Source organism: Gymnoscopelus braueri, assembly GCF_963280865.1.
Source record: "Gymnoscopelus braueri genome assembly, chromosome: 6".
In the NCBI taxonomy this organism is placed as follows: Eukaryota; Metazoa; Chordata; class Actinopteri; order Myctophiformes; family Myctophidae; genus Gymnoscopelus; species Gymnoscopelus braueri.
The window spans coordinates 515,416-534,299 of NC_137607.1; the positions used below are offsets into that span (position 1 = coordinate 515,416).

General features: G+C 48.8%; 2 protein-coding genes across 2 annotated transcripts in view; one reads left to right on the forward strand and one right to left on the reverse strand.

The window, feature by feature from the left end:
- fam174c (family with sequence similarity 174 member C) overlaps nucleotides 1-18,884 on the forward strand; it is a 254,975-nt gene that overhangs the window by 69,059 nt on the left and 167,032 nt on the right. The window lies entirely within an intron of this gene.
- Nucleotides 1-18,884, reverse strand: part of LOC308087516 (polypyrimidine tract-binding protein 1-like) — an 85,958-nt gene that overhangs the window by 16,969 nt on the left and 50,105 nt on the right. The window contains exon 10 of the mRNA XM_080431437.1: nucleotides 8,242-8,319. Within this exon, the coding sequence (XP_080287563.1) occupies nucleotides 8,242-8,319 (78 nt within the window). The remainder of the gene's footprint in view (nucleotides 1-8,241; nucleotides 8,320-18,884) is intronic.

Genomic DNA, 18,884 nt, shown 5'->3' on the forward strand with positions numbered 1-18,884 from the left:
CCTCTCTCCTGCAACCACCACCCCCTCCTCCCTCCTCGTCCCTCCTCCCCGACGATTTCGCCAACTTCTTTGACAAGAAGGTGAACGATATCCGATCCTCTTTCCCTCCTCCCCCGGCTGGTGCCCTGCGCACTACCCACACCCGTCTGCCTGCCACCCACCCCTCTCTACCCTCATCTACTCCTCTCCCCCCCCCCATCCCCTCTCTATCCCACTTCTCTCCCCTCTCCCCTAACGAGGTCCTTCTCCTTATTACCTCTAGTCGCCCCACCTCATGCTCTCTGGACCCGGTCCCATCCACTCTGTTGCAGTCTATTGCACCTGAACTTCTTCCCTTCTTAACCCACCTTATTAACACCTCTCTGACATCTGGCTACTTTCCCTCTACTTTCAAGACTGCCAGAGTTACCCCCCTCCTGAAGAAACCGACACTTGACCCCTCTGAGATCAAGAACTACAGACCGGTTTCCCTTCTATCCTTCCTATCTAAAACTCTCGAACGTGCTGTCTTTAAACAACTGTCCTCCTATCTCCACCAGAACAACCTCCTGGACTCCAACCAGTCTGGGTTCAAAGTGGGTCACTCGACAGAGACTGCCCTCCTGGCAGTGACGGAGTCGCTCCATGCCGCCAGAGCGAACTCTCTCTCCTCCGTTCTGATACTCCTGGACCTGTCTGCAGCGTTCGACACGGTGAACCATCAGATCCTCCTCTCCACCCTCGAGGGGATGGGTGTCTCAGGCTCTGCACTCTCCCTGTTTGCATCCTACCTGACGGGTCGCTCCTACCAGGTGATGCTGAGAGGGTCTGTGTCAGAACCACACAGGCTCACAACTGGGGTTCCCCAAGGCTCGGTTCTGGGTCCTCTTCTTTTCTCTCTCTACACTACATCTCTGGGTGCTGTCATCCACTCCCATGGCTTTTCCTACCACTGCTATGCCGATGACACCCAACTAATCCTCTCATTCCCCCCCTCTGATACCCAGGTGGAGACACGCATTGCTGCTTGTCTGGCTGACATCTCGGAGTGGATGTCGACAAACCACCTGAAGCTCAACCTGGACAAGACCGAGCTGATGTTCCTCCCGGGGAAGGGCTGTCCGCATCGAGACATGGCCATCACCATTGATAATGCTGTGGTGACCTCAACTCGGACTGCGAAGAATCTGGGTGTGACCCTGGACGATCAACTGACGTTCTCGGCAAACATCGCATCAGTGACGAGGTCCTGCAGATTCCTGCTCTACAACATCAGGAGGATTCGCCCCTTCCTCACGGAGAAGGCAGCCCAGGTGCTCATCCAGGCTCTCGTCATCTCCCGCCTGGACTACTGCAACTCCCTCCTTGCTGGTGCTCCGGCATCCGCCATCAAACCCCTGGAGCTTGTTCAGAAAGCTGCGGCTCGTCTGGTGTTCAACCGCCCCAAGTTCTCCCACACAACCATCCTTCTCCGCTCTCTACACTGGCTCCCCGTAGCGGCTCGCATCCAGTTCAAAACCCTGGTGCTAGCCTATAGGGCAGTGAAAGGAACAGCTCCTTCCTACCTCCGGGCTATGGTCGATGCCTACACCCCTGCCCGACCACTTCGGTCTGCCACCTCGGGGCGACTGATTGCCTCGTCACTCAAGGGTCCTTCTGGCCGATCCACACGGTCACGACTCTTTTCTGTTCTGGCCCCACAGTGGTGGAATGAACTTCCCACTGATGTTAGGACAGCAGAGTCACTGCCCATATTTCGCCGCAGACTGAAAACCCACCTCTTCAGGAAACACTACCCTTCCTCTCTGCCTGACCTACTTGTTGTTAACTAGTTGTACGAACGCTTGTTTTCTATTGCTGTATTGTTTATTGGATTATTGGATTGTTTATTGGATCTTGTTTAGTCGATACACTTATTTGTTTTAGCTCATGCTCATTTGATTTAGCTATTTTGTCTCATCTGTTTAAGGAAATAGGTAGCTGATATATTGCACTTTTACCTTAGCGCTAGGTATACTCTTGGTTGCTTGTTTTTGCAGAAAATGCACTAAAGACTTCTGGTGATTAGTAGTTTTCGTTCCCTACCTATGTTGAATACACTTATTGTAAGTCGCTTTGGATAAAAGCGTCTGCTAAATGACTGTAATGTAGACTCTCTCCTCCCTCCCCCATGTGAACCACACCCACCACAACACTAGACTCTCTCCTCCCTCCCCCATGTGAACCACACCCACAACACTAGACTCTCTCCTCCCTCCCCCAGGTGAACCACACCCACAACACTAGACTCTCTCATCCCTCCCCCATGTGAACCACACCCACAACACTAGACTCTCTCCTCCCTCCCCCAGGTGAACCACACCCACAACACTAGACTCTCTCATCCCTCCCCCATGTGAACCACACCCACCACAACACTAGACTCTCTCCTCCCTCCCCCATGTGAACCACACCCACAACACTAGACTCTCTCATCCCTCCCCCATGTGAACCACACCCACCACAACACTAGACTCTCTCCTCCCTCCCCCATGTGAACCACACCCACCACAACACTAGACTCTCTCCTCCCTCCCCCATGTGAACCACACCCACAACACTAGACTCTCTCATCCCTCCCCCATGTGAACCACACCCACAACACTAGACTCTCTCATCCCTCCCCCATGTGAACCACATCCACCACAACACTAGACTCTCTCCTCCCTCCCCCATGTGAACCACATCCACCACAACACTAGACTCTCTCATCCCTCCCCCATGTGAACCACACCCACAACACTAGACTCTCTCATCCCTCCCCCATGTGAACCACACCCACAACACTAGACTCTCTCATCCCTCCCCCATGTGAACCACACCCACAACACTAGACTCTCTCCTCCCTCCCCCATGTGAACCACACCCACCACAACACTAGACTCTCTCATCCCTCCCCCATGTGAACCACACCCACAACACTAGACTCTCTCATCCCTCCCCCATGTGAACCACACCCACCACAACACTAGACTCTCTCATCCCTCCCCCATGTGAACCACACCCACAACACTAGACTCTCTCCTCCCTCCCCCATGTGAACCACACCCACCACAACACTAGACTCTCTCCTCCCTCCCCCATGTGAACCACACCCACCACAACACTAGACTCTCTCATCCCTCCCCCATGTGAACCACACCCACAACACTAGACTCTCTCCTCCCTCCCCCATGTGAACCACACCCACAACACTAGACTCTCTCCTCCCTCCCCCATGTGAACCACACCCACCACAACACTAGACTCTCTCCTCCCTCCCCCATGTAAACCACACCCACCACAACACTAGACTCTCTCATCCCTCCCCCATGTGAACCACACCCACAACACTAGACTCTCTCATCCCTCCCCCATGTGAACCACACCCACAACACTAGACTCTCTCATCCCTCCCCCATGTGAACCACACCCACAACACTAGACTCTCTCCTCCCTCCCCCATGTGAACCACACCCACCACAACACTAGACTCTCTCCTCCCTCCCCCATGTAAACCACACCCACCACAACACTAGACTCTCTCATCCCTCCCCCATGTGAACCACACCCACAACACTAGACTCTCTCATCCCTCCCCCATGTGAACCACACCCACAACACTAGACTCTCTCCTCCCTCCCCCATGTGAACCACACCCACCACAACACTAGACTCTCTCCTCCCTCCCCCATGTGAACCACACCCACCACAACACTAGACTCTCTCCTCCCTCCCCCATGTGAACCACACCCACCACAACACTAGACTCTCTCCTCCCTCCCCCATGTGAACCACACCCACCACAACACTAGACTCTCTCCTCCCTCCCCCATGTGAACCACACCCACAACACTAGACTCTCTCATCCCTCCCCCATGTGAACCACACCCACCACAACACTAGACTCTCTCCTCCCTCCCCCATGTGAACCACACCCACAACACTAGACTCTCTCCTCCCTCCCCCATGTGAACCACACCCACCACAACACTAGACTCTCTCCTCCCTCCCCCATGTGAACCACATCCACAACACTAGACTCTCTCCTCCCTCCCCCATGTGAACCACACCCACAACACTAGACTCTCTCCTCCCTCCCCCATGTGAACCACACCCACAACACTAGACTCTCTCATCCCTCCCCCATGTGAACCACACCCACAACACTAGACTCTCTCCTCCCTCCCCCATGTGAACCACACCCACCACAACACTAGACTCTCTCCTCCCTCCCCCATGTGAACCACACCCACAACACTAGACTCTCTCCTCCCTCCCCCATGTGAACCACACCCACCACAACACTAGACTCTCTCATCCCTCCCCCATGTGAACCACACCCACCACACTAGACTCTCTCATCCCTCCCCCATGTGAACCACACCCACAACACTAGACTCTCTCATCCCTCCCCCATGTGAACCACACCCACAACACTAGACTCTCTCATCCCTCCCCCATGTGAACCACACCCACCACACTAGACTCTCTCATCCCTCCCCCATGTGAACCACACCCACAACACTAGACTCTCTCCTCCCTCCCCCATGTGAACCACACCCACAACACTAGACTCTCTCCTCCCTCCCCCATGTGAACCACACCCACAACACTAGACTCTCTCCTCCCTCCCCCATGTGAACCACACCCACAACACTAGACTCTCTCATCCCTCCCCCATGTGAACCACACCCACCACAACACTAGACTCTCTCCTCCCTCCCCCATGTGAACCACACCCACAACACTAGACTCTCTCCTCCCTCCCCCATGTGAACCACACCCACAACACTAGACTCTCTCCTCCCTCCCCCATGTGAACCACACCCACCACAACACTAGACTCTCTCCTCCCTCCCCCATGTGAACCACACCCACCACAACACTAGACTCTCTCCTCCCTCCCCCATGTGAACCACACCCACCACAACACTAGACTCTCTCCTCCCTCCCCCATGTGAACCACACCCACCACAACACTAGACTCTCTCCTCCCTCCCCCATGTGAACCACACCCACCACAACACTAGACTCTCTCCTCCCTCCCCCATGTGAACCACATCCACAACACTAGACTCTCTCCTCCCTCCCCCATGTGAACCACACCCACAACACTAGACTCTCTCCTCCCTCCCCCATGTGAACCACACCCACAACACTAGACTCTCTCCTCCCTCCCCCATGTGAACCACACCCACAACACTAGACTCTCTCCTCCCTCCCCCATGTGAACCACACCCACAACACTAGACTCTCTCATCCCTCCCCCATGTGAACCACACCCACCACAACACTAGACTCTCTCATCCCTCCCCCATGTGAACCACACCCACAACACTAGACTCTCTCCTCCCTCCCCCATGTGAACCACACCCACCACAACACTAGACTCTCTCCTCCCTCCCCCATGTGAACCACACCCACAACACTAGACTCTCTCCTCCCTCCCCCATGTGAACCACACCCACCACAACACTAGACTCTCTCCTCCCTCCCCCATGTGAACCACACCCACAACACTAGACTCTCTCATCCCTCCCCCATGTGAACCACACCCACCACAACACTAGACTCTCTCCTCCCTCCCCCATGTGAACCACACCCACAACACTAGACTCTCTCATCCCTCCCCCATGTGAACCACATCCACCACAACACTAGACTCTCTCCTCCCTCCCCCATGTGAACCACACCCACAACACTAGACTCTCTCCTCCCTCCCCCATGTGAACCACACCCACAACACTAGACTCTCTCCTCCCTCCCCCATGTGAACCACACCCACAACACTAGACTCTCTCCTCCCTCCCCCATGTGAACCACACCCACCACAACACTAGACTCTCTCATCCCTCCCCCATGTGAACCACACCCACAACACTAGACTCTCTCATCCCTCCCCCATGTGAACCACACCCACAACACTAGACTCTCTCATCCCTCCCCCATGTGAACCACACCCACAACACTAGACTCTCTCCTCCCTCCCCCATGTGAACCACACCCACAACACTAGACTCTCTCCTCCCTCCCCCATGTGAACCACACCCACAACACTAGACTCTCTCCTCCCTCCCCCATGTGAACCACACCCACCACAACACTAGACTCTCTCATCCCTCCCCCATGTGAACCACACCCACCACAACACTAGACTCTCTCCTCCCTCCCCCATGTGAACCACACCCACAACACTAGACTCTCTCCTCCCTCCCCCATGTGAACCACACCCACCACAACACTAGACTCTCTCCTCCCTCCCCCATGTGAACCACACCCACAACACTAGACTCTCTCCTCCCTCCCCCATGTGAACCACACCCACCACAACACTAGACTCTCTCCTCCCTCCCCCATGTGAACCACACCCACAACACTAGACTCTCTCATCCCTCCCCCATGTGAACCACACCCACCACAACACTAGACTCTCTCCTCCCTCCCCCATGTGAACCACACCCACCACAACACTAGACTCTCTCCTCCCTCCCCCATGTGAACCACACCCACAACACTAGACTCTCTCATCCCTCCCCCATGTGAACCACACCCACCACAACACTAGACTCTCCTCCCTCCCCCATGTGAACCACACCCACCACAACACTAGACTCTCTCCTCCCTCCCCCATGTGAACCACACCCACAACACTAGACTCTCTCATCCCTCCCCCATGTGAACCACATCCACCACAACACTAGACTCTCTCCTCCCTCCCCCATGTGAACCACACCCACAACACTAGACTCTCTCCTCCCTCCCCCATGTGAACCACACCCACAACACTAGACTCTCTCCTCCCTCCCCCATGTGAACCACACCCACAACACTAGACTCTCTCCTCCCTCCCCCATGTGAACCACACCCACCACAACACTAGACTCTCTCCTCCCTCCCCCATGTGAACCACACCCACAACACTAGACTCTCTCCTCCCTCCCCCATGTGAACCACACCCACCACAACACTAGACTCTCTCATCCCTCCCCCATGTGAACCACACCCACAACACTAGACTCTCTCCTCCCTCCCCCATGTGAACCACACCCACCACAACACTAGACTCTCTCATCCCTCCCCCATGTGAACCACACCCACCACAACACTAGACTCTCTCCTCCCTCCCCCATGTGAACCACATCCACCACAACACTAGACTCTCTCCTCCCTCCCCCATGTGAACCACACCCACCACAACACTAGACTCTCTCATCCCTCCCCCAGGTGAACCACACCCACAACACTAGACTCTCTCATCCCTCCCCCAGGTGAACCACACCCACAACACTAGACTCTCTCATCCCTCCCCCAGGTGAACCACACCCACCACAACACCAGTCACTCTCCTCCCTCCCCCATGTGAACCACACCCACCACAACACTAGACTCTCTCCTCCCTCCCCCAGGTGAACCACATGGTCAAAACAGCCTTCTTCCACCTCAGGAACATCGCCCGTCTCCCTCCCTGACCTCCTGACCTCCTCTCATCCATGCCTTGCTACCGTGCTACCCGCCATACATTATGCCGACTCCGTTATTAGCGCCTGGAGGTGTGGCCATGGGCGTGTTGTTGCGCTATCCCTAAAATTGCTATTGTGCCCAAACACATACAGTATGTCTCATATACACATATGTGAGATATGAGACAGATATATCTCATACACATATGTTTGTATGTAAAACACATACAGTATGTGAAAGCACAGCGGATTGTAAAACCACCCGCTAGGCCAAATCTGTTTGGTAGAACACGCCTGCAATGGAATCGGGCCGAGCGCTCGACATTCAGAGGTCTCCCTCTCTCCTCATTCTGAATGTATCTGTGATTCTAATGTTCCTATAATATTATATATATATATATATATATATATATATATATATATATATATATATATATATATACATATATATATATATATATATATATATATATATATATATATATATATATATATATATATATATATATATATATATATATATATATATCTGTGATTCTAATGTTCCTTTAATCAGCAGAAGTGAGAAGGTCAAATCCTTGTTCCTTTGTGTTTATATAAGATGTTATTATGTTCTATTCTATTCAAAGACAATGATTTGATTCACTCCAAACCACACACTGCACTTTCATTATTCCATTAAATAAGTTACATGATGCAGTGTGTGTGTGTGTGTGTGTGTGTGTGTGTGTGTGTGTGTGTGTGTGTGTGTGTGTGTGTGTGTGTGTGTGTGTACACTAACCTGCCTGTTGGATGGTGAAGGCGGGGGGGAAGGCGTGTGCAGCTCCAGTGTAGGGATTGGCTGAGATGATGCCTGGAGCTGACCAATCAAAACATTATAACATGTTAAATGTTATCAATTATAATAATCTTACTAAAATCAATCATATGACCAGGAGCTTCAATGGCTGGTTGTCATTAGGCTATAGTTTATTGATAATTAATAATAATAATTATTATTATTATTATTACATTTATAGGTTTTTGTGTTCACCGGCCATAGCGGCTATGGCCGGTGAACAGTCCAAATTTCCAGGCCCCACTCTGCGGCCTGTGGGGGCGTGAAAATTCAGGGGGCGGACTCTACATGTCCTCTGGGCCCCCCTCTGCGCGTGAACACCACTTGTTCGCCCATCGGTCTTACGGATTACCCACACGGATGTTTTTCCCTTTGTTTACGTTTTAGGGTCCTATCTTGCAGTTCAAGCATAATTCCACAGGGTGGGTGGCAGGGTGGCAGAATATGAGCCAAAACTATTAGAAGTGAACTGTGTACACCTCCCACACTGTACTATGGGAAACGGCCTACTATTAGAACTATGGGCTGTGTACATTGTGTACACCTCCAATACAATGCTATGGTAAATGGCGTTTACCATCATGTGACCTCCCGGGACGCTGTTTCTCGCCAATTCCCGCCTAGTCCCGCCTAGTACAGCCTAGTCCAGCCTAGTACAGCCTAGTCCAGCCTAGTCCAGCCTATTATAACCTAGTCCAGCCTAGTCCAGCCTAGTCCAGCCTATTACAGCCTAGTCCAGCCTATTACAGCCTAGTCCAGCCTAGTCCAGCATAGCCCAACCTAGTCCAGCCTATTACAATCTAGTACAGCCTAGTCCAGCCTAGTCCGGCCTAGTCCAGCCTAGTCCAACCTATTACAGGCTGTTCCAGCCTAGTACATCCTAGTACAGCCTATTACAGCCTATTACAGCCTAGTCCAGCCTAGTCCCACCTATTATGGCCTAGTCCAGCCTATTAAAGCCTAGTCCAACCTATTCAAGCCTAGTCCAGCTTAGTCCCGCCTATTAAAGCCTAGTCCAGCCTATTACAGCTTAGTCCAGCCTATTACAGCCTAGTCCAGCCTAGTACGGCCTAGTACAACCTAATAGAGCCTAGTAGAGCCCAGTACAACCTAGTCTTAACTAGTCCAGTCTGTTCCATGCTAGTAGAGCCTATATTGCCCTCCCCTAGTCTGTTCCATCAAAAGGCTGGACTAGGCTAGAACTGGGTGTACTAGGCTTTACTGTACTAGACTCTACTGGTCGCTAATAGGCTGTTTTAAGCTCTAGTAGGCTTTGCTAGGCTGTACTGGGCTCTATTAGGCTATAGAAGCCAGTACTTTACTTTGGCCTACAAAGGCTCTTGCAAAACTATTGCTTGTGAACACACAAGCTATGGCCCGTGTACACAGTGTTTAGTCCCTATGGTCTGAGTATCTAAAGGGCTGACAAGGGACTAGTAAAGCCTAATAGAGAGTATTAGAGTCTGGTACAGCCTAGTACACTCTAGTCTAGCCTAGTCCAGCCTGTTCCATGCTAGTATAGCCTATACCAACCTCCACTACTCTGTTCTCCCAACAGGCTGGACTATACTAGTCTTGGGTGCACTAGGCTGTACTGTACTGTACTTTACTAGACTCTACTGGTCTCTAATAGGCTGTTTTAAGCTCTAGTAGGCTTTGCTAGGCTTTACTGGGCTCTATTAGGCTATAGAAGCCAGTACTTTACTTTGGCCTACAAAGGCTCTTGCAAAACTATTGCTCGTGAACACACAAGCTATGGCCCGTGTACACAGTGTTTAGTCCCTATGGTCTGAGTATCTAAAGGGCTGACAAGGGACTAGTAAAGCCTAATAGAGAGTATTAGAGTCTGGTACAGCCTAGTACACTCTAGTCTAGCCTAGTCCAGCCTGTTCCATGCTAGTATAGCCTATACCAACCTCCACTACTCTGTTCTCCCAACAGGCTGGACTATACTAGTCTTGGGTGCACTAGGCTGTACTGTACTGTACTGTACTAGACTCTACTGGTCTCTAATAGGCTGTTTTAAGCTCTAGTAGGCTTTGCTAGGCTTTACTGGGCTCTATTAGGCTATAGAAGCCAGTACTTTACTTTGGCCTACAAAGGCTCTTGCAAAACTATTGCTCGTGAACACACAAGCTATGGCCCGTGTACACAGTGTTTAGTCCCTATGGTCTGAGTATCTAAAGGGCTGACAAGGGACTAGTAAAGCCTAATAGAGAGTATTAGAGTCTGGTACAGCCTAGTACACTCTAGTCTAGCCTAGTCCAGCCTGTTCCATGCTAGTATAGCCTATACCCACCTCCCCTACTCTGTTCTCCCAACAGGCTGGACTATACTAGTCTTGGGTGCACTAGGCTGTACTGTACTGTACTGTACTGTACTAGACTCTACTGGTCTCTAATAGGCTGTTTTAAGCTCTAGTAGGCTTTGCTAGGCTTTACTGGGCTCTATTAGGCTATAGAAGCCAGTACTTTACTTTGGCCTACAAAGGCTCTTGCAAAACTATTGCTCGTGAACACACAAGCTATGGCCCGTGTACACAGTGTTTAGTCCCTATGGTCTGAGCATCTAAAGGGCTGACAAGGGACTAGTAAAGCCTAATAGAGAGTATTAGAGTCTGGTACAGCCTTGTACACTCTAGTCTAGCCTAGTCCAGCCTGTTCCATGCTAGTATAGCCTATACCAACCTCCACTACTCTGTTCTCCCAACAGGCTGGACTATACTAGTCTTGGGTGCACTAGGCTGTACTGTACTGTACTGTACTAGACTCTACTGGTCTCTAATAGGCTGTTTTAAGCTCTAGTAGGCTTTGCTAGGCTTTACTGGGCTCTATTAGGCTATAGAAGCCAGTACTTTACTTTGGCCTACAAAGGCTCTTGCAAAACTATTGCTCGTGAACACACAAGCTATGGCCCGTGTACGCAGTGTTTAGTCCCTATGGTCTGAGTATCTAAAGGGCCGACAAGGGACTAGTAAAGCCTAATAGAGAGTATTAGAGTCTGGTACAGCCTAGTACACTCTAGTCTAGCCTAGTCCAGCCTGTTCCATGCTAGTATAGCCTATACCAACCTCCACTACTCTGTTCTCCCAACAGGCTGGACTATACTAGTCTTGGGTGCACTAGGCTGTACTGTACTGTACTGTACTAGACTCTACTGGTCTCTAATAGGCTGTTTTAAGCTCTAGTAGGCTTTGCTAGGCTTTACTGGGCTCTATTAGGCTATAGAAGCCAGTACTTTACTTTGGCCTACAAAGGCTCTTGCAAAACTATTGCTCGTGAACACACAAGCTATGGCCCGTGTACACAGTGTTTAGTCCCTATGGTCTGAGTATCTAAAGGGCTGACAAGGGACTAGTAAAGCCTAATAGAGAGTATTAGAGTCTGGTACAGCCTAGTACACTCTAGTCTAGCCTAGTCCAGCCTGTTCCATGCTAGTATAGCCTATACCAACCTCCACTACTCTGTTCTCCCAACAGGCTGGACTATACTAGTCTTGGGTGCACTAGGCTGTACTGTACTGTACTGTACTAGACTCTACTGGTCTCTAATAGGCTGTTTTAAGCTCTAGTAGGCTTTGCTAGGCTTTACTGGGCTCTATTAGGCTATAGAAGCCAGTACTTTACTTTGGCCTACAAAGGCTCTTGCAAAACTATTGCTCGTGAACACACAAGCTATGGCCCGTGTACACAGTGTTTAGTCCCTATGGTCTGAGTATCTAAAGGGCTGACAAGGGACTAGTAAAGCCTAATAGAGAGTATTAGAGTCTGGTACAGCCTAGTACACTCTAGTCTAGCCTAGTCCAGCCTGTTCCATGCTAGTATAGCCTATACCAACCTCCCCTACTCTGTTCTCCCAACAGGCTGGACTATACTAGTCTTGGGTGCACTAGGCTGTACTGTACTGTACTGTACTGTACTAGACTCTACTGGTCTCTAATAGGCTGTTTTAAGCTCTAGTAGGCTTTGCTAGGCTTTACTGGGCTCTATTAGGCTATAGAAGCCAGTACTTTACTTTGGCCTACAAAGGCTCTTGCAAAACTATTGCTCGTGAACACACAAGCTATGGCCCGTGTACACAGTGTTTAGTCCCTATGGTCTGAGTATCTAAAGGGCTGACAAGGGACTAGTAAAGCCTAATAGAGAGTATTAGAGTCTGGTACAGCCTAGTACACTCTAGTCTAGCCTAGTCCAGCCTGTTCCATGCTAGTATAGCCTATACCAACCTCCACTACTCTGTTCTCCCAACAGGCTGGACTATACTAGTCTTGGGTGCACTAGGCTGTACTGTACTGTACTGTACTAGACTCTACTGGTCTCTAATAGGCTGTTTTAAGCTCTAGTAGGCTTTGCTAGGCTTTACTGGGCTCTATTAGGCTATAGAAGCCAGTACTTTACTTTGGCCTACAAAGGCTCTTGCAAAACTATTGCTCGTGAACACACAAGCTATGGCCCGTGTACACAGTGTTTAGTCCCTATGGTCTGAGTATCTAAAGGGCTGACAAGGGACTAGTAAAGCCTAATAGAGAGTATTAGAGTCTGGTACAGCCTAGTAAACTCTAGTCTAGCCTAGTCCAGCCTGTTCCATGCTAGTATAGCCTATACCAACCTCCCCTACTCTGTTCTCCCAACAGGCTGGACTATACTAGTCTTGGGTGCACTAGGCTGTACTGTACTGTACTGTACTGTACTAGACTCTACTGGTCTCTAATAGGCTGTTTTAAGCTCTAGTAGGCTTTGCTAGGCTTTACTGGGCTCTATTAGGCTATAGAAGCCAGTACTTTACTTTGGCCTACAAAGGCTCTTGCAAAACTATTGCTCGTGAACACACAAGCTATGGCCCGTGTACACAGTGTTTAGTCCCTATGGTCTGAGTATCTAAAGGGCTGACAAGGGACTAGTAAAGCCTAATAGAGAGTATTAGAGTCTGGTACAGCCTAGTACACTCTAGTCTAGCCTAGTCCAGCCTGTTCCATGCTAGTATAGCCTATACCAACCTCCACTACTCTGTTCTCCCAACAGGCTGGACTATACTAGTCTTGGGTGCACTAGGCTGTACTGTACTGTACTGTACTAGACTCTACTGGTCTCTAATAGGCTGTTTTAAGCTCTAGTAGGCTTTGCTAGGCTTTACTGGGCTCTATTAGGCTATAGAAGCCAGTACTTTACTTTGGCCTACAAAGGCTCTTGCAAAACTATTGCTCGTGAACACACAAGCTATGGCCCGTGTACACAGTGTTTAGTCCCTATGGTCTGAGTATCTAAAGGGCTGACAAGGGACTAGTAAAGCCTAATAGAGAGTATTAGAGTCTGGTACAGCCTAGTACACTCTAGTCTAGCCTAGTCCAGCCTGTTCCATGCTAGTATAGCCTATACCAACCTCCACTACTCTGTTCTCCCAACAGGCTGGACTATACTAGTCTTGGGTGCACTAGGCTGTACTGTACTGTACTGTACTAGACTCTACTGGTCTCTAATAGGCTGTTTTAAGCTCTAGTAGGCTTTGCTAGGCTTTACTGGGCTCTATTAGGCTATAGAAGCCAGTACTTTACTTTGGCCTACAAAGGCTCTTGCAAAACTATTGCTCGTGAACACACAAGCTATGGCCCGTGTACACAGTGTTTAGTCCCTATGGTCTGAGTATCTAAAGGGCTGACAAGGGACTAGTAAAGCCTAATAGAGAGTATTAGAGTCTGGTACAGCCTAGTACACTCTAGTCTAGCCTAGTCCAGCCTGTTCCATGCTAGTATAGCCTATACCAACCTCCACTACTCTGTTCTCCCAACAGGCTGGACTATACTAGTCTTGGGTGCACTAGGCTGTACTGTACTGTACTGTACTAGACTCTACTGGTCTCTAAAGGCGGCTTTCCATATACATGGACTTACCTAGCCCCACCCCACACCGCCCACCACAGCGACGGTTTCCACTACAATGAAGTGGGTAGAGTGGTGTGTAAGTGGTACTAAACTGGTGCCTAAAAAGTACCCAGTCTTGGGTAGGTCTGAGCTGGGCTAAGCGGGGCTAAAGCTGTGCTGCTACCGATTGGTCGGCTCACAGCTGTGTCTGTCCACTCAGGTCTCTGTAGAATGTAAACACTACGGTAGCAGTGTTGCCATGTCCACTTATTATAAGCGACATTGGGCTTATTTTTCTGTAAAGTTGCTTGTAAATATTGGTAGTACTTTTACTCCACTACAATTATCTGAAAACGTATTAGTTACTAGTTACTAGTTACTTTTCAGATATAAATGATCACATTATAAAACATACATTAACCACTTAAGCCCTATTTTATACCTAGGCTATTTGAAAATAGCCGATCTACAAGCTCACAACGCATCGCATCATTGTAGATCTGCTATTTTCAAACATTTTAGTACTTACTTTTGGTACCTTAATTACATTTTGATACCAATAGTTTTTGTACTTTTACTCAAGTAATTCCAGACTTTCTCTTGTAGAGTGCTTCTACATTGCAGTATTGATACTTTTACTTAAGTAAAACATTTGAGTACTTTTTCCACCACAGCTTGTTTCTAAAATGTAGTTGATTATTTGGGGCTTGTTTCCATATGTTGTTGAAACCAGTGGTTCTTAAACATTTTCATGTCAAGGACCCCCAAATTAATATGTATTTGTCAACATTATATATGTATATATATTTTTTTAATAGCAGATGCACACACTCACAATGCGTCGCATCGCTACGCGTTGTGAGTTTGTAGATCTGCTATTTTCAAATAGCCGTAGATAGTCGCTTCTTTTGGGATTGTTTTCATAGACCTGATTGCTTATTTTTTTCTGCTAAACCTGGCAACAATGAATGTGCGACGATACACGCTAATAATGTTTTTTATATAAGTGATGGCAACGTGTTTAGACACCACACAGGTCTTCCCAACAATAGCGAAGATTAAAGTCAGGGTGAACATGGCCAAATAATAACTTAAGAGCCAAACTAGCTCTGAGGAAGCACGCTAGCATTTAGGCTAACCCTGTAGCCTGAGGCTAAGTTGGTGTGTTAAAGAAAGGGGCGTTGATTTCCTTCGGGAGGGGAGGGGAGGGTGGGGATTTTGCGAGTGGGGACTTTTGTGCAATGGAAACGCAAGACATTTTGAAGCGGTGCGGTGCGGTTCTGGACTGTACTGGACAGTGTCGTGCTTAAGCTGTGATGGAAAAGGGGCCTAATAGGCTGTTTTAAGCTCTAGTAGGCTTTGCTAGGCTTTACTGGGCTCTATTAGGCTATAGAAGCCAGTACTTTACTTTGGCCTACAAAGGCTCTTGCAAAACTATTGCTCGTGAACACACAAGCTATGGCCCGTGTACACAGTGTTTAGTCCCTATGGTCTGAGTATCTAAAGGGCTGACAAGGGACTAGTAAAGCCTAATAGAGAGTATTAGAGTCTGGTACAGCCTAGTACACTCTAGTCTAGCCTAGTCCAGCCTGTTCCATGCTAGTATAGCCTATACCCACCTCCCCTACTCTGTTCTCCCAACAGGCTGGACTATACTAGTCTTGGGTGCACTAGGCTGTACTGTACTGTACTGTACTAGACTCTACTGGTCTCTAATAGGCTGTTTTAAGCTCTAGTAGGCTTTGCTAGGCTTTACTGGGCTCTATTAGGCTATAGAAGCCAGTACTTTACTTTGGCCTACAAAGGCTCTTGCAAAACTATTGCTCGTGAACACACAAGCTATGGCCCGTGTACACAGTGTTTAGTCCCTATGGTCTGAGCATCTAAAGGGCTGACAAGGGACTAGTAAAGCCTAATAGAGAGTATTAGAGTCTGGTACAGCCTAGTACACTCTAGTCTAGCCTAGTCCAGCCTGTTCCATGCTAGTATAGCCTATACCAACCTCCACTACTCTGTTCTCCCAACAGGCTGGACTATACTAGTCTTGGGTGCACTAGGCTGTACTGTACTGTACTGTACTAGACTCTACTGGTCTCTAATAGGCTGTTTTAAGCTCTAGTAGGCTTTGCTAGGCTTTACTGGGCTCTATTAGGCTATAGAAGCCAGTACTTTACTTTGGCCTACAAAGGCTCTTGCAAAACTATTGCTCGTGAACACACAAGCTATGGCCCGTGTACACAGTGTTTAGTCCCTATGGTCTGAGTATCTAAAGGGCTGACAAGGGACTAGTAAAGCCTAATAGAGAGTATTAGAGTCTGGTACAGCCTAGTACACTCTAGTCTAGCCTAGTCCAGCCTGTTCCATGCTAGTATAGCCTATACCAACCTCCACTACTCTGTTCTCCCAACAGGCTGGACTATACTAGTCTTGGGTGCACTAGGCTGTACTGTACTGTACTGTACTAGACTCTACTGGTCTCTAATAGGCTGTTTTAAGCTCTAGTAGGCTTTGCTAGGCTTTACTGGGCTCTATTAGGCTATAGAAGCCAGTACTTTACTTTGGCCTACAAAGGCTCTTGCAAAACTATTGCTCGTGAACACACAAGCTATGGCCCGTGTACACAGTGTTTAGTCCCTATGGTCTGAGTATCTAAAGGGCTGACAAGGGACTAGTAAAGCCTAATAGAGAGTATTAGAGTCTGGTACAGCCTAGTACACTCTAGTCTAGCCTAGTCCAGCCTGTTCCATGCTAGTATAGCCTATACCAACCTCCACTACTCTGTTCTCCCAACAGGCTGGACTATACTAGTCTTGGGTGCACTAGGCTGTACTGTACTGTACTGTACTAGACTCTACTGGTCTCTAATAGGCTGTTTTAAGCTCTAGTAGGCTTTGCTAGGCTTTACTGGGCTCTATTAGGCTATAGAAGCCAGTACTTTACTTTGGCCTACAAAGGCTCTTGCAAAACTATTGCTCGTGAACACACAAGCTATGGCCCGTGTACACAGTGTTTAGTCCCTATGGTCTGAGTATCTAAAGGGCTGACAAGGGACTAGTAAAGCCTAATAGAGAGTATTAGAGTCTGGTACAGCCTAGTACACTCTAGTCTAGCCTAGTCCAGCCTGTTCCATGCTAGTATAGCCTATACCCACCTCCCCTACTCTGTTCTCCCAACAGGCTGGACTATACTAGTCTTGGGTGCACTAGGCTGTACTGTACTGTACTGTACTAGACTCTACTGGTCTCTAATAGGCTGTTTTAAGCTCTAGTAGGCTTTGCTAGGCTTTACTGGGCTCTATTAGGCTATAGAAGCCAGTACTTTACTTTGGCCTACAAAGGCTCTTGCAAAACTATTGCTCGTGAACACACAAGCTATGGCCCGTGTACACAGTGTTTAGTCCCTATGGTCTGAGCATCTAAAGGGCTGACAAGGGACTAGTAAAGCCTAATAGAGAGTATTAGAGTCTGGTACAGCCTACTACACTCTAGTCTAGCCTAGTCCAGCCTGTTCCATGCTAGTATAGCCTATACCAACCTCCACTACTCTGTTCTCCCAACAGGCTGGACTATACTAGTCTTGGGTGCACTACGCTGTACTGTACTGTACTGTACTAGACTCTACTGGTGTCTAATAGGCTGTTTTAAGCTCTAGTAGGCTTTGCTAGGCTTTACTGGGCTCTATTAGGCTATAGAAGCCAGTACTTTACTTTGGCCTACAAAGGCTCTTGCAAAACTATTGCTCGTGAACACACAAGCTATGGCCCGTGTACGCAGTGTTTAGTCCCTATGGTCTGAGTATCTAAAGGGCCGACAAGGGACTAGTAAAGCCTAATAGAGAGTATTAGAGTCTGGTACAGCCTAGTACACTCTAGTCTAGCCTAGTCCAGCCTGTTCCATGCTAGTATAGCCTATACCAACCTCCACTACTCTGTTCTCCCAACAGGCTGGACTATACTAGTCTTGGGTGCACTAGGCTGTACTGTACTGTACTGTACTAGACTCTACTGGTCTCTAATAGGCTGTTTTAAGCTCTAGTAGGCTTTGCTAGGCTTTACTGGGCTCTATTAGGCTATAGAAGCCAGTACTTTACTTTGGCCTACAAAGGCTCTTGCAAAACTATTGCTCGTGAACACACAAGCTATGGCCCGTGTACACAGTGTTTAGTCCCTATGGTCTGAGTATCTAAAGGGCTGACAAGGGACTAGTAAAGCCTAATAGAGAGTATTAGAGTCTGGTACAGCCTAGTACACTCTAGTCTAGCCTAGTCCAGCCTGTTCCATGCTAGTATAGCCTATACCAACCTCCACTACTCTGTTCTCCCAACAGGCTGGACTATACTAGTCTTGGGTGCACTAGGCTGTACTGTACTGTACTGTACTGTACTAGACTCTACTGGTCTCTAATAGGCTGTTTTAAGCTCTAGTAGGCTTTGCTAGGCTTTACTGGGCTCTATTAGGCTATAGAAGCCAGTACTTTACTTTGGCCTACAAAGGCTCTTGCAAAACTATTGCTCGTGAACACACAAGCTATGGCCCGTGTACACAGTGTTTAGTCCCTATGGTCTGAGTATCTAAAGGGCTGACAAGGGACTAGTAAAGCCTAATAGAGAGTATTAGAGTCTGGTACAGCCTAGTACACTCTAGTCTAGCCTAGTCCAGCCTGTTCCATGCTAGTATAGCCTATACCCACCTCCCCTACTCTGTTCTCCCAACAGGCTGGACTATACTAGTC